General features: G+C 43.8%; 1 protein-coding gene across 1 annotated transcript in view; it reads right to left on the reverse strand.

The window, feature by feature from the left end:
- Window positions 1–12,523: 12,523 nt before the first annotated feature.
- Window positions 12,524–19,772, reverse strand: part of CUNH1orf159 (chromosome unknown C1orf159 homolog) — a 35,197-nt gene continuing 27,948 nt past the window's right edge. Inside the window, exons 10-12 of the mRNA XM_025198148.1 lie at window positions 17,077–17,102; window positions 16,549–16,579; window positions 12,524–14,886 (exon numbers count right to left, since the gene is read on the reverse strand). Of these exons, the coding sequence (XP_025053933.1) occupies window positions 14,789–14,886; window positions 16,549–16,579; window positions 17,077–17,102 (155 nt within the window). The 3' untranslated portion in view covers window positions 12,524–14,788. The remainder of the gene's footprint in view (window positions 14,887–16,548; window positions 16,580–17,076; window positions 17,103–19,772) is intronic.

Below are 19,772 nucleotides of genomic sequence, written 5' to 3' on the forward strand. Positions count from 1 at the left end.
CTCTCCCTGTGGAAATAAATTAAAAGCTGTAATGGTGCATGTTTAAAGGATGGGGCATCAACGTGGGCTTTGAATTTCCTGGTCTGTGTCCGCGTGCGGCGCAATCTCAAGGAAGCGCAGCGCTAACAAAGAAGGGCTTAAAATTTAATTTCCCCATTTGAGGTTGTTTATTTAACAAGGAGGAAGAAACAAACAAAATAAAAAAAAGGATAATTCTCTAAGTGCTCCAGGTTATGAAATACCCAGTCTGGTTCAGTGCTCCCTCTAATCTGTCATGCAATTACTTCGTTAGGATCTGTGCCATTCTCTTTGGAAATTGATGAAAAATAATTAACTGTGGCTGTTCAGTTCGTGCAGCTAAAAGGTGCCAGGATGACTGACACCTCCCAGAGAATTAAAGGTCCTTCCATTTACTGAGGAGCAACAGTATAAGCAGCACCCACTGCCTTGCCAATGCACCCAAGGCTTTGGTTTAGGAGTGAGACGAAGTTGGCATAACCTACCCCATCATTGCCAGGGCATGAGCAGGGGCACGAGCCCAACAAGGGCATGAGCTAGGGCAATTCTAGATTTTGGGTGGTAGAAAATTCATGTTCTCCTGCGGTTCCCCATGTATGTACTGGGCAGTGATGCCCCCTGACCTGTTGTGGGCAGGTTTGCGAACTGGTGACCAGAGGTAAAAGGCTCCATGCCTTTGAGCTGTAGTGCCCAGTGCGCTGATGGAGTTTGATGCAGGCCATAACTTTCTGCAGGACACACAGACCACGTTCCCAGCCAGCCAAACCAGAGCCACAGCACTTCCACTCACCTCTGCAGGTGGAGACGGCCAAGCTACAGGACCTGCAGCTACTAGGGAGAAGTCAGAGTCAGAGGAGCGTGCAGCAGAGAGTCTGCCATCTGCATTAGATGACTCCGTTTGGCTGAAGGGCAAACCCAAGACAGCCCCACACAAGGCTTTGGAGGGACTGTTAATTAGGCAGCATTTCTATCGGTGTCTTTAATTAAGCCGCCTTGCCTTTATTGGATTTGAAAGGGAAGAATCTCTATGGGACAAAGGATCCACTCATGTGAATCCTGAGGTTAGGAAGCTAGTCGGGCTCCCACCCGCCCCAAAGGAAGAGTTTCAGTGCAGCAGGGGAAAAAATGAGTCTGTCACGATACGTTTTGCAAGGGCGAGTGCCGTATTTTCCGACGTAGAGCACATCCCGGAATAAAATATTCACCTTGTATTTGAAAGGCAGAATGAAGGAAAAGAGATCTTTTCGTGTAGGAAGCAACTGAGTCGCCGCAGCTAGGGAGCCAGCTCTGCTCACTGTTCTGCCATCCGTGAATCCCGTGCAAAGTTACTTTTGCTTTTGCGCAGCAGAAGCTTTAGTGGCAGAAGCTGTTGCTACCGTCATTTCTCATGTATTGTGTGCACCCCAATTTCCAGCAGCTGGTTTTCAGCTAAAAGGGGTGTGTCGCATGCAAGAAAATGTAGCATTTTGCCCTTCAGGGGAGTCCTCACGCCCCTTTTGTTCACTTTTCCAGCCTGCTTTTGAGCCTGGGAATATTAAGCCGGGGTATGGATGTACATTTTCAGTTTGAGGGAAAAGATATGCCCATTCACCTGGAATGCTTGAAGTAAACTTGTTACTGTGCACAACCCAATTGGCTTCTTAAGGAGAAGGGCCCAGATTGTAATTGTCACTGGAGCCGTGACCAAATATTTCAGTTTAAGTCCATTTTTTTAATGCTTTGTCTTGCAAGAAATGCAGGCACTCTGGGGAGGAAATGGAAACCTTTCCAGAGCCAATACGATCACTGAAGAAAATAGGGCTTGGACAGGGTTTAGAAACAGCAGGATGTGTCTACTTGAGATTAGAAATGAGCCTTGAGCCTTTGTGTACAAAAGCAGTAATTCATGCATGAATCCAGGCGCATGCATAAACAGTCCATGGGGAGAGATTGAAAGCCAAAAGATAGTTCAGCTGAAACACTGTGCTTGAAAGAGAAGCCACAATATTTGGAAGAAGCATGATCTTTTTTTGAGCCTTAGCATCACTTCAGAGCCGAGAGTTTGACAGTTGCATCGTGACCTGGTCCCGCAGCCAGCTGGATGAGCAATCGCAAGAAATAAGTCTCCAGAGCACAATTGTCAGCCAAATACGAGAGAAACGGGCATGGAAAAGATCCAGCCTGGGGAAGAAAAAAATGTAAAAGCACAAAAGGAGAGCTGGTGATTTTTGCAAGAAAGGGTTTGATCAACAGTTCACTGAAGTTAATGGCGAGATTCAACCTGCTTTGGAACAGGTTGTGAGAAGCAAATGCATCCAAATACACGAGCAGGTTGGGTATCGCAGGGTAAACACATCCACAGCCATCTAGAGCTACACTGAGTTTTACTTTGACTTCACCTGGTGCTCTTTGGTACTTCACGGTGACTAAGGGAGGCAGACTTCTTCCCCTCTTGCTCAGAGAATTTGCCCAGCAGTACAGGGCCTAGCATACACAGATGAGCATTGCAGGGAAGCATGAAGATGGCTCATACACACGTACATACCTTACTCATTACCAGGGAAAAACAAGGAGGAGGAGAAAGATGCCACTCAGGAAAAGCGTGGCAGTACACAAGGAAGCCCTTAAAATCTCGCATGTTTAGATGCGTTTTGCGCTAAATTGACCTCTTTGCACTTTATGCAAAAGCCACTACGTCAGTGCTCCTCGCCGAAGATTTCCAGCTCACAGATTCATGCAAGAACCAGCCAGAACCAGGCTCTTTATCTGAACAGCCCTTAATTAATTGGCATGTAGGTACAGGGCAAAGGAAGGAAGGGACAGCTTGGATGGTGTCCACCTATAGACAGGCACCAGAATCACAACAGCCAACAATTACTACTTATCATTCTGACAGCATTTGGTTTCACAGGCTCTGCCTAGAGGGATCCCCACGAGTCAGGCCTCACTCGGTGGTAGGTTACAGGTTCAGGGGCCGAGACAAGCTGCGACACATTCAGCACAGCGGACTCGTCCATTTGGCCGTCCGATTAGAGCACATTGCTAGCAATCTGTGAATGTACCGTGTCCCTGCTGTGTCAGGGGCCACATAGACAAGGCAGAGGCTGCAATTTTTTTTGCTTGCTGTGAGTTTTGCTCAAGTGTAGACTGCATGGCCCGGCACGATGTGTCAAGGCCTACAAGCAGTGGGAGGTTATTGAGGTACGCTGTGTATGTGGCACCAGGCTGCTCAATGCGCGAATGCATTGCAGATTGCCTGCTAACTTCCCGGTGCCTGTACTCACACCTCAGTGCTGGGATGTAAATAGCTTTGTCTTATTTATCTCTGTTAAAATAAGTATCTTCTGTTCCGGGCCAAAAAAATCCCTCCGCAAAACACTTTCTGGCTGATTGCTCGTGTTTGGAGGAACACATGGTTGTGAAAGGTCCTCTCCTAGGCAACCATTTGCAAATTAAACTTAAAATTAATTGGCTTTTAGCAAGTCCTCTTTGTTCACAGCCATGGCCAAACCCCATCCTGGACGTCTCGTGGGCAGCAAAGTGGGTCATCATGGCCCGTGGTGTTCCCAAGAGGAGAAGCAAGCCCCAGCCATATTAACTAAGACAACCCTATTACACCCTGAGCCCTGTGCCACAATTTGGTTGTAAAGATTAGTTATCTATCAAATTCTCAGGAGTTAACTTCATTCCCAGGTGTACACTTCAGTGCCTAATTCTCTTAAAGCTCTCTTCAAAAGTTCAGCCTTAAACTTTACCAGCATTAGTGATGACATTTACACTGCATACAATGTTCTGCATAAAACCTAAACCCCTCAAGCCCCACCTACGTATGCAGCACTCCATATAAACTCCTCCAGTTTTTCCAAAATCCTGGGCAGGAATCTGGAAAAGGAGAGCCCTTTGTCAACAAGAGACCAAGAAGCTTTAAATAGCACAGAGCATGATATTGAAATGAAACCAAGTAAGAGACGTCACAATGGAGACACTATTTAGAAATAGAGAAGTTCGCTGGAGAAAGAGACCATCACATCCATCTTGCTGGGGTCATCTGATCCCAGGTGTCTTTCCTGTCCACATGCAGGGGGGCTGGACCTGATGATCTGTAAGGTCCCTTCCAGCCCCTAACAACTATGAAACTATGAATCACACAACCTGTGACCAGTGTCAGTACAGATTGACCAGCACCACGCGAGAGGGGCAGACCATATGCACAGAGTAATGGATCTAGTGTGTCATGCCTGTATTACATCAAGGATACTGTTCGTCTTTGTTGCTAGAGCAATAGCGATGTTGTTATGTAACCATCATGCAATCCCGTACTCTCCTGCTCTGCCTGGTTCTTGAGTTACACATGCAGTAAGCCTCATCATCAAATGTGCATCGGGGTTGGTAATATTTAACCTTCACTGATTCTTCTGATATTCTGCCAACCATCCTGACTGCCCAAATGGCAGGCTGAGCCCCTTTCCTGAGAACCGAGCTGCCTTTGGCTCCCATAAAAACTTTTGTCAACACAATTCGTCATCGCCAGCAGCAGAGAGTCGACTCGAAGCGGATCCCACAGGCTGTGCGCGAGAGGCAGGCTGGAATACAGTCTGCCTGTTGCTATCTGGTCCCTTGGCCCCACTGAGTCAACACCACAATGGGACAGGGATTGTGTTCTGCCTCACTTGCCTGTAGTGTAAGCTGTCACCTGCGTTGCAAAAGCAAACTCTTTGTTACTCAGGGCAACACGAGCAGAACAAAAAGCAGTGCTCTGGCTTTAGCAGCAGTGAACAAGGGGGCTTTTGACTTGTGAGATAAATGAGTTTGGAATCACAGCAGTAGAATAAATAGGGAACCATGTCACATCACTTTGCTCACTACAACTATGCTTCATTTTGAACCTGTCAAACCACTGCAGCCATAATTAAGGCTTTTTTTGAGCTCTCTTTTAGCAACAGTTGCATGAAATAAAGGCAATTCCTCTCTCAAAGTAGCAGATGAGATGCAAGGCAGCTGTCAGGAGAGGGAAGAGGAGATGCATACGGCATCTCTGAGGGCTGCCACGTTCTGCGCAGCGCAGGGCACTGAGATGCCTGCCACACGCTCCGGTATGTGGAGCCAGTAGATGGATATTTCACTCTCTGAAGTCAGGGGAGGTCCATGAGCATAGAGTTAAGCCTCTATTCAGGAGAGCTTTTAAATACATGCTTATAACACACTGTGCTGAACGTGGTCTGAATTTGTATCCGGCCCCAAATCAAAAATTGAACAAAGCCATCAACATGAAGGAGCCTTTTTTTCAGCAATCATCCAGAAGTGTGCTTTGTGGTCTGAGCAGCACCAGTACTCCCTCATGTTAGCAGGCCCTAAATAATTAAACAAACCTGCCATTTCCCCATGGGTACATACATGCCCGTCCGGTCTAGCCCAACTGGATTTCTTTGCAAGCGTCCTTTTATGAAACCACCTCCTGCTTTTGGGTGGTGAGCAGGTAAGGAGAGATGGTGGTGACTTCTACTCCTGTAATAAAAAAAACATTTACTGCAATTTATAAGCCAGTTACGCGGAAAGAAATTCCACGAAGTGAAGGAGGTTTATTGGAGTTAGTGACATCAGTCAAATCTTTTACGGGCACCCTGAAACGGAAAGGTTATAAAAAGATGACAGACGCTTTGAACTGACGTGGAAGCTCTATTACGGCCGTTCAGCTGGATCAGATAGTTATGAAAACTACATGGCAGATCAGAAATAAGGAAGGGGAAAGGAGATAGGGTGTTGATATCACTTTACATCCCTCCTCTAAGACAAACAGAATTGCCAGGCATACGTTGGTCTTGCAAAACAGGCAGCAGGAAACCATTTGATGCTTGGATATTGCAGATGATGGCAGAATAAAGCAGAACTGAATGAGACGGCATTCATTGGTGCCTCGACTCCACACCTAGCTACCGTCTTGATTAGAGCATTACAGCTGGGGAACTGCCATGAATGCCAAATGGAAGGAGAAGGTGGGGACAAGGATTTGGGGCATTTAGTAGAGCTAGCAATAGGCTTAGTTTCAGCATGACTGAATCACTGCGACTCTCTGGGTCCTGGGGAAGGGCTTAGGCCCTGGCAAGCAACAGAGATAAAGCACTTAAGTCTGCATTTGCTCCTCATATAGTTAACAACAGTTTCCTTTAGTTTTCCTCTAATGCTCACTTCCTGCCTCTGTTGCAGGTTGCAGCCCTTCCCTGCTGTATCTTCCGGGTGTGAAACATAGTATCACCACATTACCAAGCATCTGTCAGCCAGCAAGCTCTCTTTGGACTGTTGACACAAGGTTTTACACTGTATAGTGCAAGCTGGGACATGCTAGGGGAGCAGCGAAGGAGGCCGACTGTGCTCAGGAAGGCACAAGTTGAAAGTCTCACTCTGGTCTGGTGTCAGGGGCTGCCCCAAGTCAACCCAGATGGTCATTCAGGCTGGACTTCGTGCCAGCCATGTCACTCGCTTGGATGCTGACAGCTAGAGAACTGGCATGCTTTAACATTGCTATGTATGACTTGAGTAAGCCTTTATCTGATACAGTGCAAGTGCCTTATTGTAACTTAGCCGTGTTGGTCTAAGGACATAGGCAGGCAAGGTTCTTTGAGTAGATGTGGTATCTTACTATCTTTTATTAGACCAACTGAGTAGTTGCAAAAAAAGTTCTTAGCAAGCTTTTGGGTGCAGCCACCCTTCATCTGGCTTAGGGAGTCTCCGCTGGTCTCCAGCTTCTCTGCTTCCTTGGAGTCTCAGACCAGTGAGACTCCCTAGGCCTGAAGAAGGGTGGCTGCGCCCGAAAGCTTGCTAAGAACTTTTTCCCTGCTACTCAGCTGGTCTAATAAGAGATATCGCATCTACTCAAAGAACCCTGTCTGCCTTATTTCTAACTTACGCACTTGCCAGCCTCTCTTGCATCAATGTAGATACAGGAGAGCGAGAATGCAACATGATTTTTCTCTTGTTAGGCTCGTATAATAGAGAGGGATGGCAGGAGTGAAGAAGGAGCTTGGAAAGGATCTTTAAAACATTTCTCCTTGACCATCTTCACTTCTCTCTCTCCTGCCTTTTAGCCTTCTTTTTTCTCTGTGTCCCAACATTTTCTACCCCTGTATTGTTGGGACTGGAACTACACAAGTCCCCAAGAGACTTGATACTGAGTCGAACTCATGGAACAGAAAATAGCACGCTTCTAAGGCATCAACCCCGCCAGTGGGGAGCATATTTATATCGTACATTTTCCAAATGTATAAATATATACTGTATAGCTAAGTACAGCAGGTTTCCAAACATGCTTTTATTATACACACACGAAACAAACTGTATGATAGGATTCTGGTTGTGTTTTATTTTGGATCTGCCTAAGAAGCTCTCTGACTCATTATTAAGTCATTAGTGTCAGCTCCAGGGATAAACTTATCAATATTTCCTAAAACACTTCCGCATCTTTATTACTCCTCTCGCTATTAACAGTTGTGTTTGCCCCGCCCCTTGTTTCTGATCTCTACAGCATTGTGCAGATCAGAGAAGCCAGGATGAAAAGTTCAGAAGATAAACCACTGAACCATATCTGGTGTCAAGTCATTAAATCATGGAGCTATTGTGCAACTCCTTTATGATACAACATTTTTCGCATTAGATCAGCTCTGAGATGGGAGCACAGAGGCAGGAGTCATTTGTTGCAAAACTCATCTCTAAAAGCTTTCAGGTATATTTAGCTCTGATGGACACGCACGCTGTGAAGGCCACCACACGTTAGCAGGCATTATGTCATCTGCCAGCAACACTTTGGCAATCAGAACCTGTGCTTGCAGCATTCACTTGACTATGAGTTATGCTTCAGGGTTTAATCCACTCTTCCAATTAGTTCACTTAAAAATAGAGACTCAAATGTGTTGAGACACATTATTCCTAAAGGTATCAGTGCTGTACAAAGCACAAAAACCTGATGCTTCCTGTCCCAAAGAAAGTGACAACCTAAAGGTAAAAGCCTTAATAATATATTATGGGTTTGCTATTTTCATGATCGTGAAGGGGCATAAATGGTATACTTGGAGACTAAGGGTCTGCTCCTCTCCTCCAGCATTTGTAGCGGTTTAGATCCATTATGTTATTTCCCAGTTATACAGAAAGGTAGAGTTAACCTTGTTCGTCTGAAGTCAGGCAGAAGGCAAGGTAGATGATATGCACCTTATAGAGTAACTGAGGTACAGAGTTCACAAAAGCTTATACTCTTATTTTTTTTAATCTAGTTCATCTAGTCTATAAGGTGCATATTTACTCTGGATTTCCCATTTATAACAGCATAAGACAGACTATACCCCCTCCCCCCCCACTCTTGGAAGAGCCACCCGCATGATCGGAGACTTGCAAGGCAAGCAGTGCGAGGAAAGGCTGAGGGACTTGGGACTCTTCAGCCTAAAAAAGAGAAGGATGAGAGGGGACTTGGTAGCAGCTTACTGCTACATCAGGGGAATAAGTCAAGGGCTCGGTGAACAACTGTTCACCAAGGCATCCTTGGGGAAAACCAGGAGTAATGGCCACAAATTCCTGGAAGGCCATTTCTGGCTTAACATTAGGAAAAACTTCTTCGCAGTCAGTGTCCAGACTGTGAAATAAATTCCCTCCAGAGGCGGTGCAATCATCTACCCTGAAAATCTTCAAGAGGAGACCGGATGGTCACCTCGTTGGGGTCACCTCACCCCAGTTGTCTTTCCTGCCTAGTGTGGGGGGCTGGACCCGATGATCTTGCGATGTCCCTTCCATCCCCTTACAATCTATGAATGCAGAAGCTGCTCCCCCAAGCTCTCAGTCCAGATCCACAGGGTCCGCCTTTCCTGATAAAAGCGCATCTTGCATTCATTCTTTGGCCGCTCTGACAAGAGTGCCAACCCAGGTGCCAGTCACAACCAGCCCTGGCGGGGAGTTGTGACACAGGTGCTCATTCATCAGGAAATTGACTCAGTCTGTCAAGCACATTTCACACCAAGCAGTCATCAGATGGCAACGATTTGCAGTGAGCAATGGTTTGGGCTGGATGCGAATCGTCAGCAGATGCTGAGGAAGGCTCTGTTTCTCATTACAGTACATCTCATTACAAATGCCTTGAGCCAACTAAGCCTTACTATTTATGGCTCATTTCCCAATGCTTCACGTGTTGGTAGCTTATTACATAACATGTAGAACAGCTTGCAAACAAGAATTCCTTTCTCTGGATAGCCATCTCCAAACTTCAGTGTTGTCAGGCTATGTGCTGTTAAAGACATTTTTATAGCACGCTAAATGGCCTTCAAAGCGCTCAGGAAATTGCAGCCATTTAGATGCAACGTCACCTCCAAACCTCCCAACAAAGGCTCAGAATTTCATATGCAAGGCTGGGAATTCAGAGTAGAATGGAGCGTATAAAGGCTCCGTTTTCTGTCCCCCCTCCGGTCCATATTTCTGGGGCCACAATGAACAATTTTTAGGAACCAGAATGAATATACTTGGGTAGGAAGAGTAGGAGCAAGAGCCATAAATAGGATCATGGCCACAAAAGTGATTGTGATATTGCGATGTTGGTGTGTTAAGGGAGCAAATGGAAATCGAAACTTCATAGGCAAAACGGTACAGGCAAGAACATCGTGGCATAGCCATTTGATAAGCCGACAAAACGTCCTGCAGTGCTGTGGATCAGTCTGAGCCCTTCAGGAAGCAGTCCCCTGTTGGTTATAGCCGTGTTGGTCAAAGGATAACACTCCTGCGGGGATCAAGGCAGTGAAACGGAGGAGAACATTATAATGTGATGGATGGGATGGTGGAGGCACAAGGGGCTTCCGAGGAAGCGAATGATCTATTTATAAACGATGCTCATTATACAAAGAACCCGACAGGCCGACTGTCTAATCCCTCCTACGTTAGTCCCATTACAAAGATACGGGCACATCATAAGTAAAGTCCAAGTTGTTCGTAACAAAAACCTCTGAGATGCGCATCCACATTTATTGAAAGCTATTGTTTACAAACAGGTTTTTTTTTCCTTTTAGCTCTTTGGCTAAAGATACATGAATACTGGGCGCTGAGCTAGGTAATGTAATTATTTGAGCCGCGTTTTATCCAATCGGCATGTAATAAAAAGCATGTCAAGGAATGGATTTAAAATGATAAAGTTTCTACCATTTCATTTTTCTTCGCTTGCTAGGGAGCATTAAAAATAAATGACAAAGATGCAAAATAGTTTTTTTGCCATGCTAACAGGCCTCACCGCACCTTGTGGCAGTAGGTTTGCCAGCATAATTCAACACGGTTAAAGATGCAAGGCATGTGCCTTCAAACAGTCTTATACCCACAGCAGCACTAAAAGTACACAGGCCCAAACGCATCCCCAGGTGTGTGTCTTATTGAAGCCAATAAACATTGCAGAGACTCATTTTGCAGCAAATATGCTGTGGCCCGCCTGCCGACTAGGCTTGGGGAGCTGCATTTGATAGCATGCGCTCATGGTCACGTCACACTCTGCTGTCAGAGCCATTCCACAGTGTTACATGGCGCTTTATGAATGGGGAGGGCATTGGACCTGGTACCATCCCACGTAGATTCAGTACCGCCCCCCATCCTGCCAACTGTCCATCCGCATATCTAGAATCCCATCCTTTGCGATCTCACACAGGGATTAAGGAAGCAAGAAACTGGATGGCAGCTGTAATGAGGTGATAAGTCATAGGCATGCCCTTTATCTCATGAGACAAAGGAACAGTGACTTTAAACTTTGTCCTTTCTTTTCCCCACCTGCGCAGTCTCAAATTATAAGGATGTCTTTTTTCCCAAAGACAACTTCCTCCCGTCCCTGAACTTTTCTCTTGAGGAAGTTTTCGAAGACCTTTGAAGTCACCCATGTTTTTTCCCCAGAAATACTCCCCAGGAAACTGTCTTGTACTTGTTCCTCCTACTGAAAGGCTCAAAAGGCCATTTCAGGATACACAAATACCAGTAACCCAGGTCCAACCTCACTCTGGGCTTTAATCCAAGGGGACGAGCCTTATCAGCTCATTGCATGAGCTGCCACTGCACTTGACGATAGCTCTGTGCAATGTCATTCCTGCATTAGTTAGCCTAAGCAGCAGGGCACCGGCACCTGCATTTGCAAGAGGACATAATTGGGAATCAGATTTTAGTAAGCCACAATGGCTTATGCTTTAAAGCCAGCCAGTCAATCTGTCACATTCTCTTCACAGTGCAATGTGCACTCACCTTCAGCTGGTGTCATGTGTGTATCTTAGCAGGGAGACAGCTCCTCTCAGGTATGCAGAATATGCTGCCTCAAATTGTCCTCTGCTGTTGTACATTTGCTTGGTTACTGCTCTCCTCGGTTCACTTGCCTCCCATTCCATCTATTGAATTCAGTCGGGTGGCTAATGGCTCGGGCACTGACACTTCGTCTTCAGGAGCTGGCGGCATTTTCAATGTGCACTGTGGGCAGAGTGTGGTTAAGTGAGAAATCCTCTTTCAAACCCCTCCCCACCTCAGTCCCAGTGGAATCATTTCAGTGTCGATTGCCCTTTATATGATGCACTGTCATCTTTGCTTTGACAACGCAGTTTATTGGCGTTTTTACAGTGCATAAACACCAGGTATCAGCATTTGGTTTAGCTTTGCTAAAAAACAGCACGATTTCTCCTCTGTGGGGTCACTTCTCCATTACTTTAACTTGTGCTTTGCGAGGAAACAAACACCTTTGTGCTTTCACTGTCTGGAGTTTAGATGTCTCACAGCACACTATGCTTTCCATTTGGCGCAGCTCTTGCTGTTGCATCGATTATTTTGCAAAGCAAGTTTTAAGGACACAAGAATATCTCTTCTACTTCTGCACCATATTCCTTTGTCAAAGGAAGCTCTTTGCTACTAAGGAACAAGAGATGGGGAAAAGCCTGCTTGTAGTTAAGTGAAGTCTATTGTGCAGCTGCACAACTATTGATCCGATTCACAATTAAGCAATACACTGCACCCCTTCCTTGTGTGCGTTTGTGTGCGTGTACACATGGGAACTACTTTTATTCTACAGCCTTGTCATGTTAATTTTGTCCCCTTGGCATGAGATTTGAACCAGCTTATATCAATGCAGGGATGTGCAACTCTACTGTCATTTGCATCAGCCTCAAATTCTCTGCTAGCATAAATACATTGCCTTCAGGAGGAGTGAATGCCAGTAGAGAATTCAGGCTTAAGTGGTTCTATCTTCCAGTCCTTGTAAATGACTACTTATAATGGTGAGCAACTTAGAGAAGACAGAAAATTTAATGCTTAAAAAGAGATTGTCGGCTAGTGACAAGGAAGTCTGCCTTCCTCTTACTATCTCTGCTATCATAGCGCATAATTAGATAGGAGCATTATGAAGATTTTTTACTTTCTCCTGAAATCTCCAATCTGGTAGAGGCAACATGCCAAATCAGATGGACTAGCGATCTGCTTTATGTGCTAATTTTGTCCCTTTCATCCTGGGCTTGGAAAGGAAATACATACGTGACTTCACAATGGTAAAAAAAGACTCAAATATGTTTATTTTGGCACAATTTAAAAATACCCCAGTACATTAAATACCTTCCCGTGTCCTTGAATTAACCCATTAAGTTCAAGACTCAGAGAATGAGTGTTTATTAAAGCCAGCTGTATGAGGGGTAAATTAAAGACCCAATCCCATAATATATATATAAAATAACACCATAAAGAAACACAATAGTGGATTCTGCCTGGGGAAACAACTGGGTCAGATGCATTAATGAAATCAGAGCAGTTTCTGAACTGCCGATAAGAATAAAATTTACTTCATTTGAACAGAACTGTCAGCATTGAGAAGCCTGAACTCTTATCTTCAGAAAAAGGTTCTAGTGCATCAGATACTTGCCCACTTGAGGGTCAGGCAGAGTTCACTGGACAGACGTCTACGTAGGAATGACGTGGGTGACTTGCAGTCCCAACATGGCAATGGAATGGATGACCCAATGATTTATGTAACAAAAGAATAGATAAGCATCTATGCAATTTTAGCGACAAACTCAAAAGAGGAAACGCCCTGCCTTCAAAAAGATGCAATTTCTTTGCACTATATTATTGCATAGTTACTTCTTTTCCTATAAGGTTAATTCGGACTTTGTCACTTCATAGCCGTTACGTTTTCCTACCGCCTTAAACACTCATTTGTACCAGTGATAAATCCTATTGATATGAGGAGGAGAGATGACAGACTAACACTGGCAAAGCTGATGTCACCTGATCGGGGAACAGGCAAACAATACACATAGTATTTAAGAGTGAAATCTCTCCCTCTCATCAGTGCCCCACATTTGCTGTGGCTATTCAGTTTGAGCAGATGGAACAATGTAAAGTAGGTGCGATTTAATCATAGTATGAGTCAAAGTTTTGTATTTCATAATTCAGTTTTTGTGGTCAGCAGGCCCCACTCCATCATGAATTCTCTTTACCCCACTATCTTGCTTCTGGCTGAAAGCTCTTAAATAAGACTGGCAGCTCCTCCTTGGCTCTCCCATGAAATTTTACTGTATGGCTTTGAACAAGTCTCTGACCTTGGGCAGAAAGGAATCTGGATCTAGAGGTTTGTATTGGCTCGAGACAGCTATTCTGGAGATAGTGAGGGTATGTCCTTTTTAACTCAAACCAAATCACTATGTTCCCCAAATCCTGATGGCCATACCACCAGCTGGTGACAAAGCTGACCACAATGTTTTCATTTCATCTCTGGATGTAGAAGGCCAATTCTGGTAGTGAGGTTCAAACAAGTGCAGGTGGTGAATATGGAAACCCAAAGGCTGCCAAAATCTGCTGACTTGTAGGTCTACCACACACTAATGAAGGGCTAGTGTGAAACATGTTATGGTACTGTCCAGTATTCATGACAGCTCTGATTGAAATCAGTATGTTGACGCCCACTGAGATGAATAAGGATCATGCAACCTACCCAGGGAGATCTGCCTTTCCTTCCCCAGCCCCAGCCACCCTCAGACATGCTAGAATTCAGGCAAATTGTAGCAGGAGAGAGGGATGAAGTGAGTCAGAAATAGTAGCTTATCAACTGCAAAACCACAGCAAATGGTCTCAACCAAATTCATCACTGGAAAGTCTCCCATTAGCCTGGATCTGACCCATACCAATCACAGCCTTCGTCAGCACCTAAGACAACAGTACCCTGATAATAACTCTAGGTTTGGACCCCAGTTGAAGAACCATGGTGCTCTGTGCTTAAGAGGTTGAAGATGATGCTTCTGAAGGCATCAGTTTTTGCATTGAAAAACACTGCATTGGAAGGTACATTTCTATTTTCTTGCAGCTTTAAAGTCATGGCACTTGGTCTTAACACCGACACGTGAGTCCTTTACAACAAGCCCTCCTCACTGAGTAACCCCAATACTCTTCATTGGACTGTGGCATCAAGGTCTTCAGCTCCAAAGCCAGAGATGCAGTCACACCACAGGAAAAAGGAACTCACCAGAATAGAGTGTACCAAAAAAGGCAGATTCTTTACAGGATTTTAACATAACATCAATTAGGAGACACATGAAACCATAAAACTGAACAGTGCATTTCAAACCCAACAAAGCAGTTCACAGAACTGGATTTGGCCAAGCATCTTTGCATTAGTCTGTCTTCCTTGGTCTGCATTTGGCACACGCGCTTCTGACACAGTAGCATTTACTCAGTTGCTTGCGATGCTTTCCTGGCACTTCTGTAGACGCAGAAAGTTTCTTTGACATCACTGACACTTAAGAAGTCCTCCGGTAAGTACTGAAGGCTAGACATTGCTGACCCTGGTTTCTGCAGAAGAGATCATGGCAGCAGACGCAGACATCACTAGTGACCGATCTCGTCTGACGTAACGTGGCTTTCGAACTGAAAAGATGGTAGAAAATAAAATTCTATATATGGCACAATATTAGAAAATGAAAACAGACTACTAAATATCCCTTCTTCTGAAGAGAACACTTGCTTGAGTGATCAGCAGCTCCAAATCTTGTAGATCTTTCCACTGTCAGCCTTACAGTGATAGGCCACATATTATTCATATTTCATAGTGCCCCTGCTTATGTTTTCTGCAGATAAGAGTATTGCCAAAGGGCAGGCAGGGCCCAGGTATCAAGAGCTAGAGCTAGCCTTAAACACAGAAATTCCAGATTCAGAACAAGTTAGACTAAACCTGAAGGGAGGCCTAAAAATGAATCTTATCAAAGATTCAAAATCTTAGTTCTGGTACCTCATTTAAAAAAAAAAAAAAAAAAAAAAAAATCAATCTACACATACAAATTAAAAATAGAAAATCAATAATTTAGCTCATTTAGAAAGACATTTCATCCAGTTTTTGCAGTTTGTTCCATCTCCCTTTGAAGTAGATTTGAATTTTGTCATTTTCTTCAAAAGACCAGGCATTTAGGAGTCAGCTAGTTTTTTTTTCCCTTGTACTGCAGTGATTATACTGCTTTGTAGCCAATATAAAAGTTGCTTTGATAACTTGATGCGAGATTGGCAGGTACAGTTTTGAAGCATTTATAAGCTGTATTATGTATAACTGGCTTTTAAAAATAAAAATAAAATGTTGCTGTGTTTTCAGAAATGTGCAGAATGCGAGAGAAAGCTTATTTCTCCCTTTCACAATGAGACCGAACTCCCCTTCTCCCATGTGTGGAATGAAGAGGTAGCCATCGGGGTCTCTGCCATTGAACTTTCTTGTTTGCATGTTAGCAACCTTGAAAACAGTGTTCGTAAGTGTGTTGCTGTCTTTGGTGGCATTTGTAAGCACTTGCTTTTTTCTCCCCTTAGTGCTTTTTTTCTTTTAAATTAAAGCCATATCCCTAGAATGGATGATTTAATTATACACTCAGTGCTACTTGTATGAAGTGCTTGTTAGGGGAGAGAGAGACCAGTTAGATGAGCTCCTCTCCAGGGAACAGGTCGCAGCCTGAACTCTTCATGCTTATTAAAAACTGCCTTGCCAAAAATCCCACAATTTTTGTGTTCCAAACAGCACAAGTGTCATTTGTTTCAGGAAGGGTGACATGCTTCAATCCAGTGAGCCTGAAAATGAGCCATCCAGGAATCCTCAAGATGGTTCCAGCCTAAAAATATGTTCCAGCCTGAATAATTCATTTTTTTGAATACCTCTGAAAAAATACCATCGTGCTAAACTCTCACTCGTCTACTTCTAAGCCGTCTCTATCTTAGCTGTCAAAGCCACCATTAAGGAAAGTGTGCTTTTTACGAAGTAATATGGTATGCCTACGTTAATGCCTCCAGTTATACCCAATTAAGAATGATGATAATTCAGGCATTGCCAGAATTTGTACCCTCAGCTGCCTTCATGGTTTGATTTCTGGAGGGTTTTTTTTCTTTGGGGCTTGCTGTCTCTTCTTGATACACCAAGTATTTCAATATTTTATGGAATATCTTTTAATTACTTTGTACTTCTTACCTACTTTTAATCAAAGGAGGAAAACAAAGAAATGAGGCAAGTCATTTGACATGAAAATATTGGTTGTAAAATAGGGAACAACTGCCTACCTGAAGAAGTAGGTGGAGGTATCATTGATGCCTGCAGAATTAATAAGGAATGAGTCAGATACAAAACACCTTTGTCTTTACAGTTTCTACTATAAAAATTAAAAGTTGATACTGTAAGGTTACAAAAATGCAATATTCAAGAAGTGTCATAATAACTTTCCAAGATACGAAAAGCTAATGTGATTCTTAAAAAAATCCATTTTCTCATTGTGAAATGCTACCTTTAACTTTGTGTTTTTTCCCCTACATGCATAATACAAATACTAATGATTCTCTATTTTCTGATCAATTTTACTTCCAGTTTCTTACATGTTCATACAGGGTAGCAACCCACTTTTCCACATCCAAAAGGGAATGTTTGCTGGGTTGACAGGATTCTTTTAAAGTAATTCAAGGACCTTTCTTATGGGTCTTACATTTTGAAAGGAGTTTCACTTTACAGAATCTAGATTTGGGGCTGACCCAGCCCTGTATTCAACCCTGTAAAGAATGACATCGGTGCACGTTAAAAAAAATGATTTTACTTACTGTTTCACTGGGCTGCAGAACAGATGCTAAGGGGGAAAAGAGAGAGAGAGAGAAAAACCATTACTGCTTTAGAAGGTTAGAGCTGCTCATTTCATTGTGTAGATACTGTAGGAAACAGTTCTGTAGTAAAAGTGAAATAATTTTATTTAAATCTTTCAAACTGAATAATCAGATCAGCCCAATATGCCTGAATTGAGGCAGAAATCTCTTACATTGTTTTGTGGGAAGCAACAACTGAACCACATTTGAACTCTTCATTAATAGAGCTCCTTGCCCAAATAACTTTTTCAGCATTACAGGGTTACAAAGCCCTCCAAAATATATATATCATTCTTACAGGGTTCATCCTGTTCTCAGTTTGCTCCCAGAGCTGCCAGAAAAAGGAACACATGGCAGCCTTACTATGCTTAGAACAAGCTGCAATGAAGAAAAGCAGCAGTAGCCAGCTCTCAGGAACAGAAGGCAGCGAAACAGTTTGGAGAAAGCAGCAGATACAGGATCATACCAACCTTTCTGCAGACTATGAATTGCTTTTGTGGGCAGCATGCCAAATATTAACCCCCAAAAGTTAAAAACCAAGGCACCTCTAAGAAATTCCTTCCAGGGGGTCATAATTCTCCCTCAGTGAGAAACCATTGTTTCAACTACTTGGGCTTCTTAGGACAAACAAAGGAAAAATTCTGCTCCACATACCGTTGAACCCTCTGCGCTAGTTTGGTGCCCTGCCAAGATTAAAGATGTCACAGCATGGAGGCTCTTGACCCACTTACAAACCCAAAAGCGAGTCCCCTGTTAACTAAATCCACTGAAAGGGACACGTAAGAGCAGCCTGCAGATTTCAATTTGTCCGTTATTGTGACATGCACAGTTTCTTTAACACTAAACCGCTTAGACCCTAGGTATCTATTACTGTACACTTTATATTAAGAGGCATCACATTCACTGGAACTGCAATATATAATTAAGTTACTATGGTTATGTGGAAGATTTCTGATCTCATTTTTGAAGACCTGTTTTTCTTTGCTTGTTTGTCACTCTTATTTAGTGATTTCTGTGTAGACAGTTTGGTTCTGAATTGGCTCCGTTTGTGCCTAATTGGAGGTGAATGGACTACCAAGCTAGTTAGCAAGGTACTGAAACATATACGTTTGCTAAGACAGAAGCAGCTCTCAAATGGTAACCACTGCACATGGGGTTGACAAGGAAAGTGCTGGGGAGGCAGATTCTTTTCAGCTTCTTTTTTTGTCTCTAATGGTACCAAAGTTACTGATCAAATATAACACATTTGTTCCCTAGCTTTGAAAGGCTGGAGTCCAATAACATTCAGATGTGTTACATAAATCTATTGCAGCAGAAGCAACTGAAACAAAAGCCCAGTAGATACCATAACAGCTAAATATTGGGGAAGTTTGCCCCCCTGTGTAGTACTATTGATTTCAATAGAGATACTGCAGGAACAATTTCAACTCATTGCATCTTAGCTATACAATTGAATTTCAGATTTACATTGCTTCCCAACACTGTTGTAAGAGAGGCAGAAGCAGGAAAAAAGAGTCTTGCCATAAGAAACAAACAAACAAACAAACAAAAAAATAGTGATGGGCTCATGCTATAACTGTCAGGTGATTGATTCCTGAGAGTCCCAAGTCACCCTACACACAGGACAGGAAGATGCAGAGGAATGGTGGATTCTACCCCATTTTACTACTGCTACCTCATCTTTGGTAAATCCCATTGCTCTTCTGTGCCTGTTTTGCCTATTTGTAAGAACAAATAATGCAGCAGGGTGTTGAGAGGGTCAGTCAATGTCTGAAAAGTATTTTGAACACAATGGGATGCAAAGTAGTGTTATACAGAATCACAGAAAGTTAGGGTTGGGAGGGACCTCAGGAGGTCACATCTAGTCCAATCCCTGCTCAAAGCAGGACCAGCCCCAACTAGATCATCCCAGCCAAAGTTTTGTCTTGCTGGGACTTAGAAAACCTCCAAGGATGGAGCTTCCACCACCTTTCTGAGTAACCTGTTCCAGTGTTTTACTACCCGCCTAGTGAAAAAAATTCTTCCTAATATCCAACCTAAACTTCCTTACTGCAATTTGAACTCATTGCTCCTTGTTCTGTCATCTGCCACCACTGAGAACAGTCCAGCTCCATCTTCTTTCAAACTGCCCTTCAGGTAGTTGAAGGCTGCTATTAAGTCCCCTTTCAGTCTCCTCTTCTCTAGACTCAATAAGCCCAGTTCCCTCAGTCTTCTCTCATAAGTCATGTCCCCCAGCCCCTTCACCATTTTCATTGCCTTCCACTGGACTCTCTCCAATTTGTCCACATCCTCTCTGTAGTGGGGGGGCCCAAAACTGGACAAGGTACTCCAGATGTGGTCTCACCAGTGCTGAATAGAGGGGAATAATCACTTCCCTTGAGCTGCTGGCAATGCTCCTACTAATGCAGCCCAGGATGCCATTAGCCTTCTTGGCAACAAGGGCACACTGCTGGCACATAATCAGCTTATTGTCCACTGTCACCCCCAGGTCCTTTTATGCAGAGCTGCTGTCCAGCCAGTTAGCCCCCAGTCTGCACCGGTGCATGGGATTGTTCCGTCCTAAGTGCAGGACTTTGCACTTGTCCTTGTTGAACCTCATGAGATTCCTTTTGGCCCAATTATTCCACAACAACACTCGCTGTACAGATAGCATCAGC

This window comes from Alligator sinensis, unplaced genomic scaffold, assembly GCF_000455745.1.
Source record: "Alligator sinensis unplaced genomic scaffold, ASM45574v1 scaffold569_1, whole genome shotgun sequence".
NCBI lineage: Eukaryota > Metazoa > Chordata > Crocodylia > Alligatoridae > Alligator > Alligator sinensis.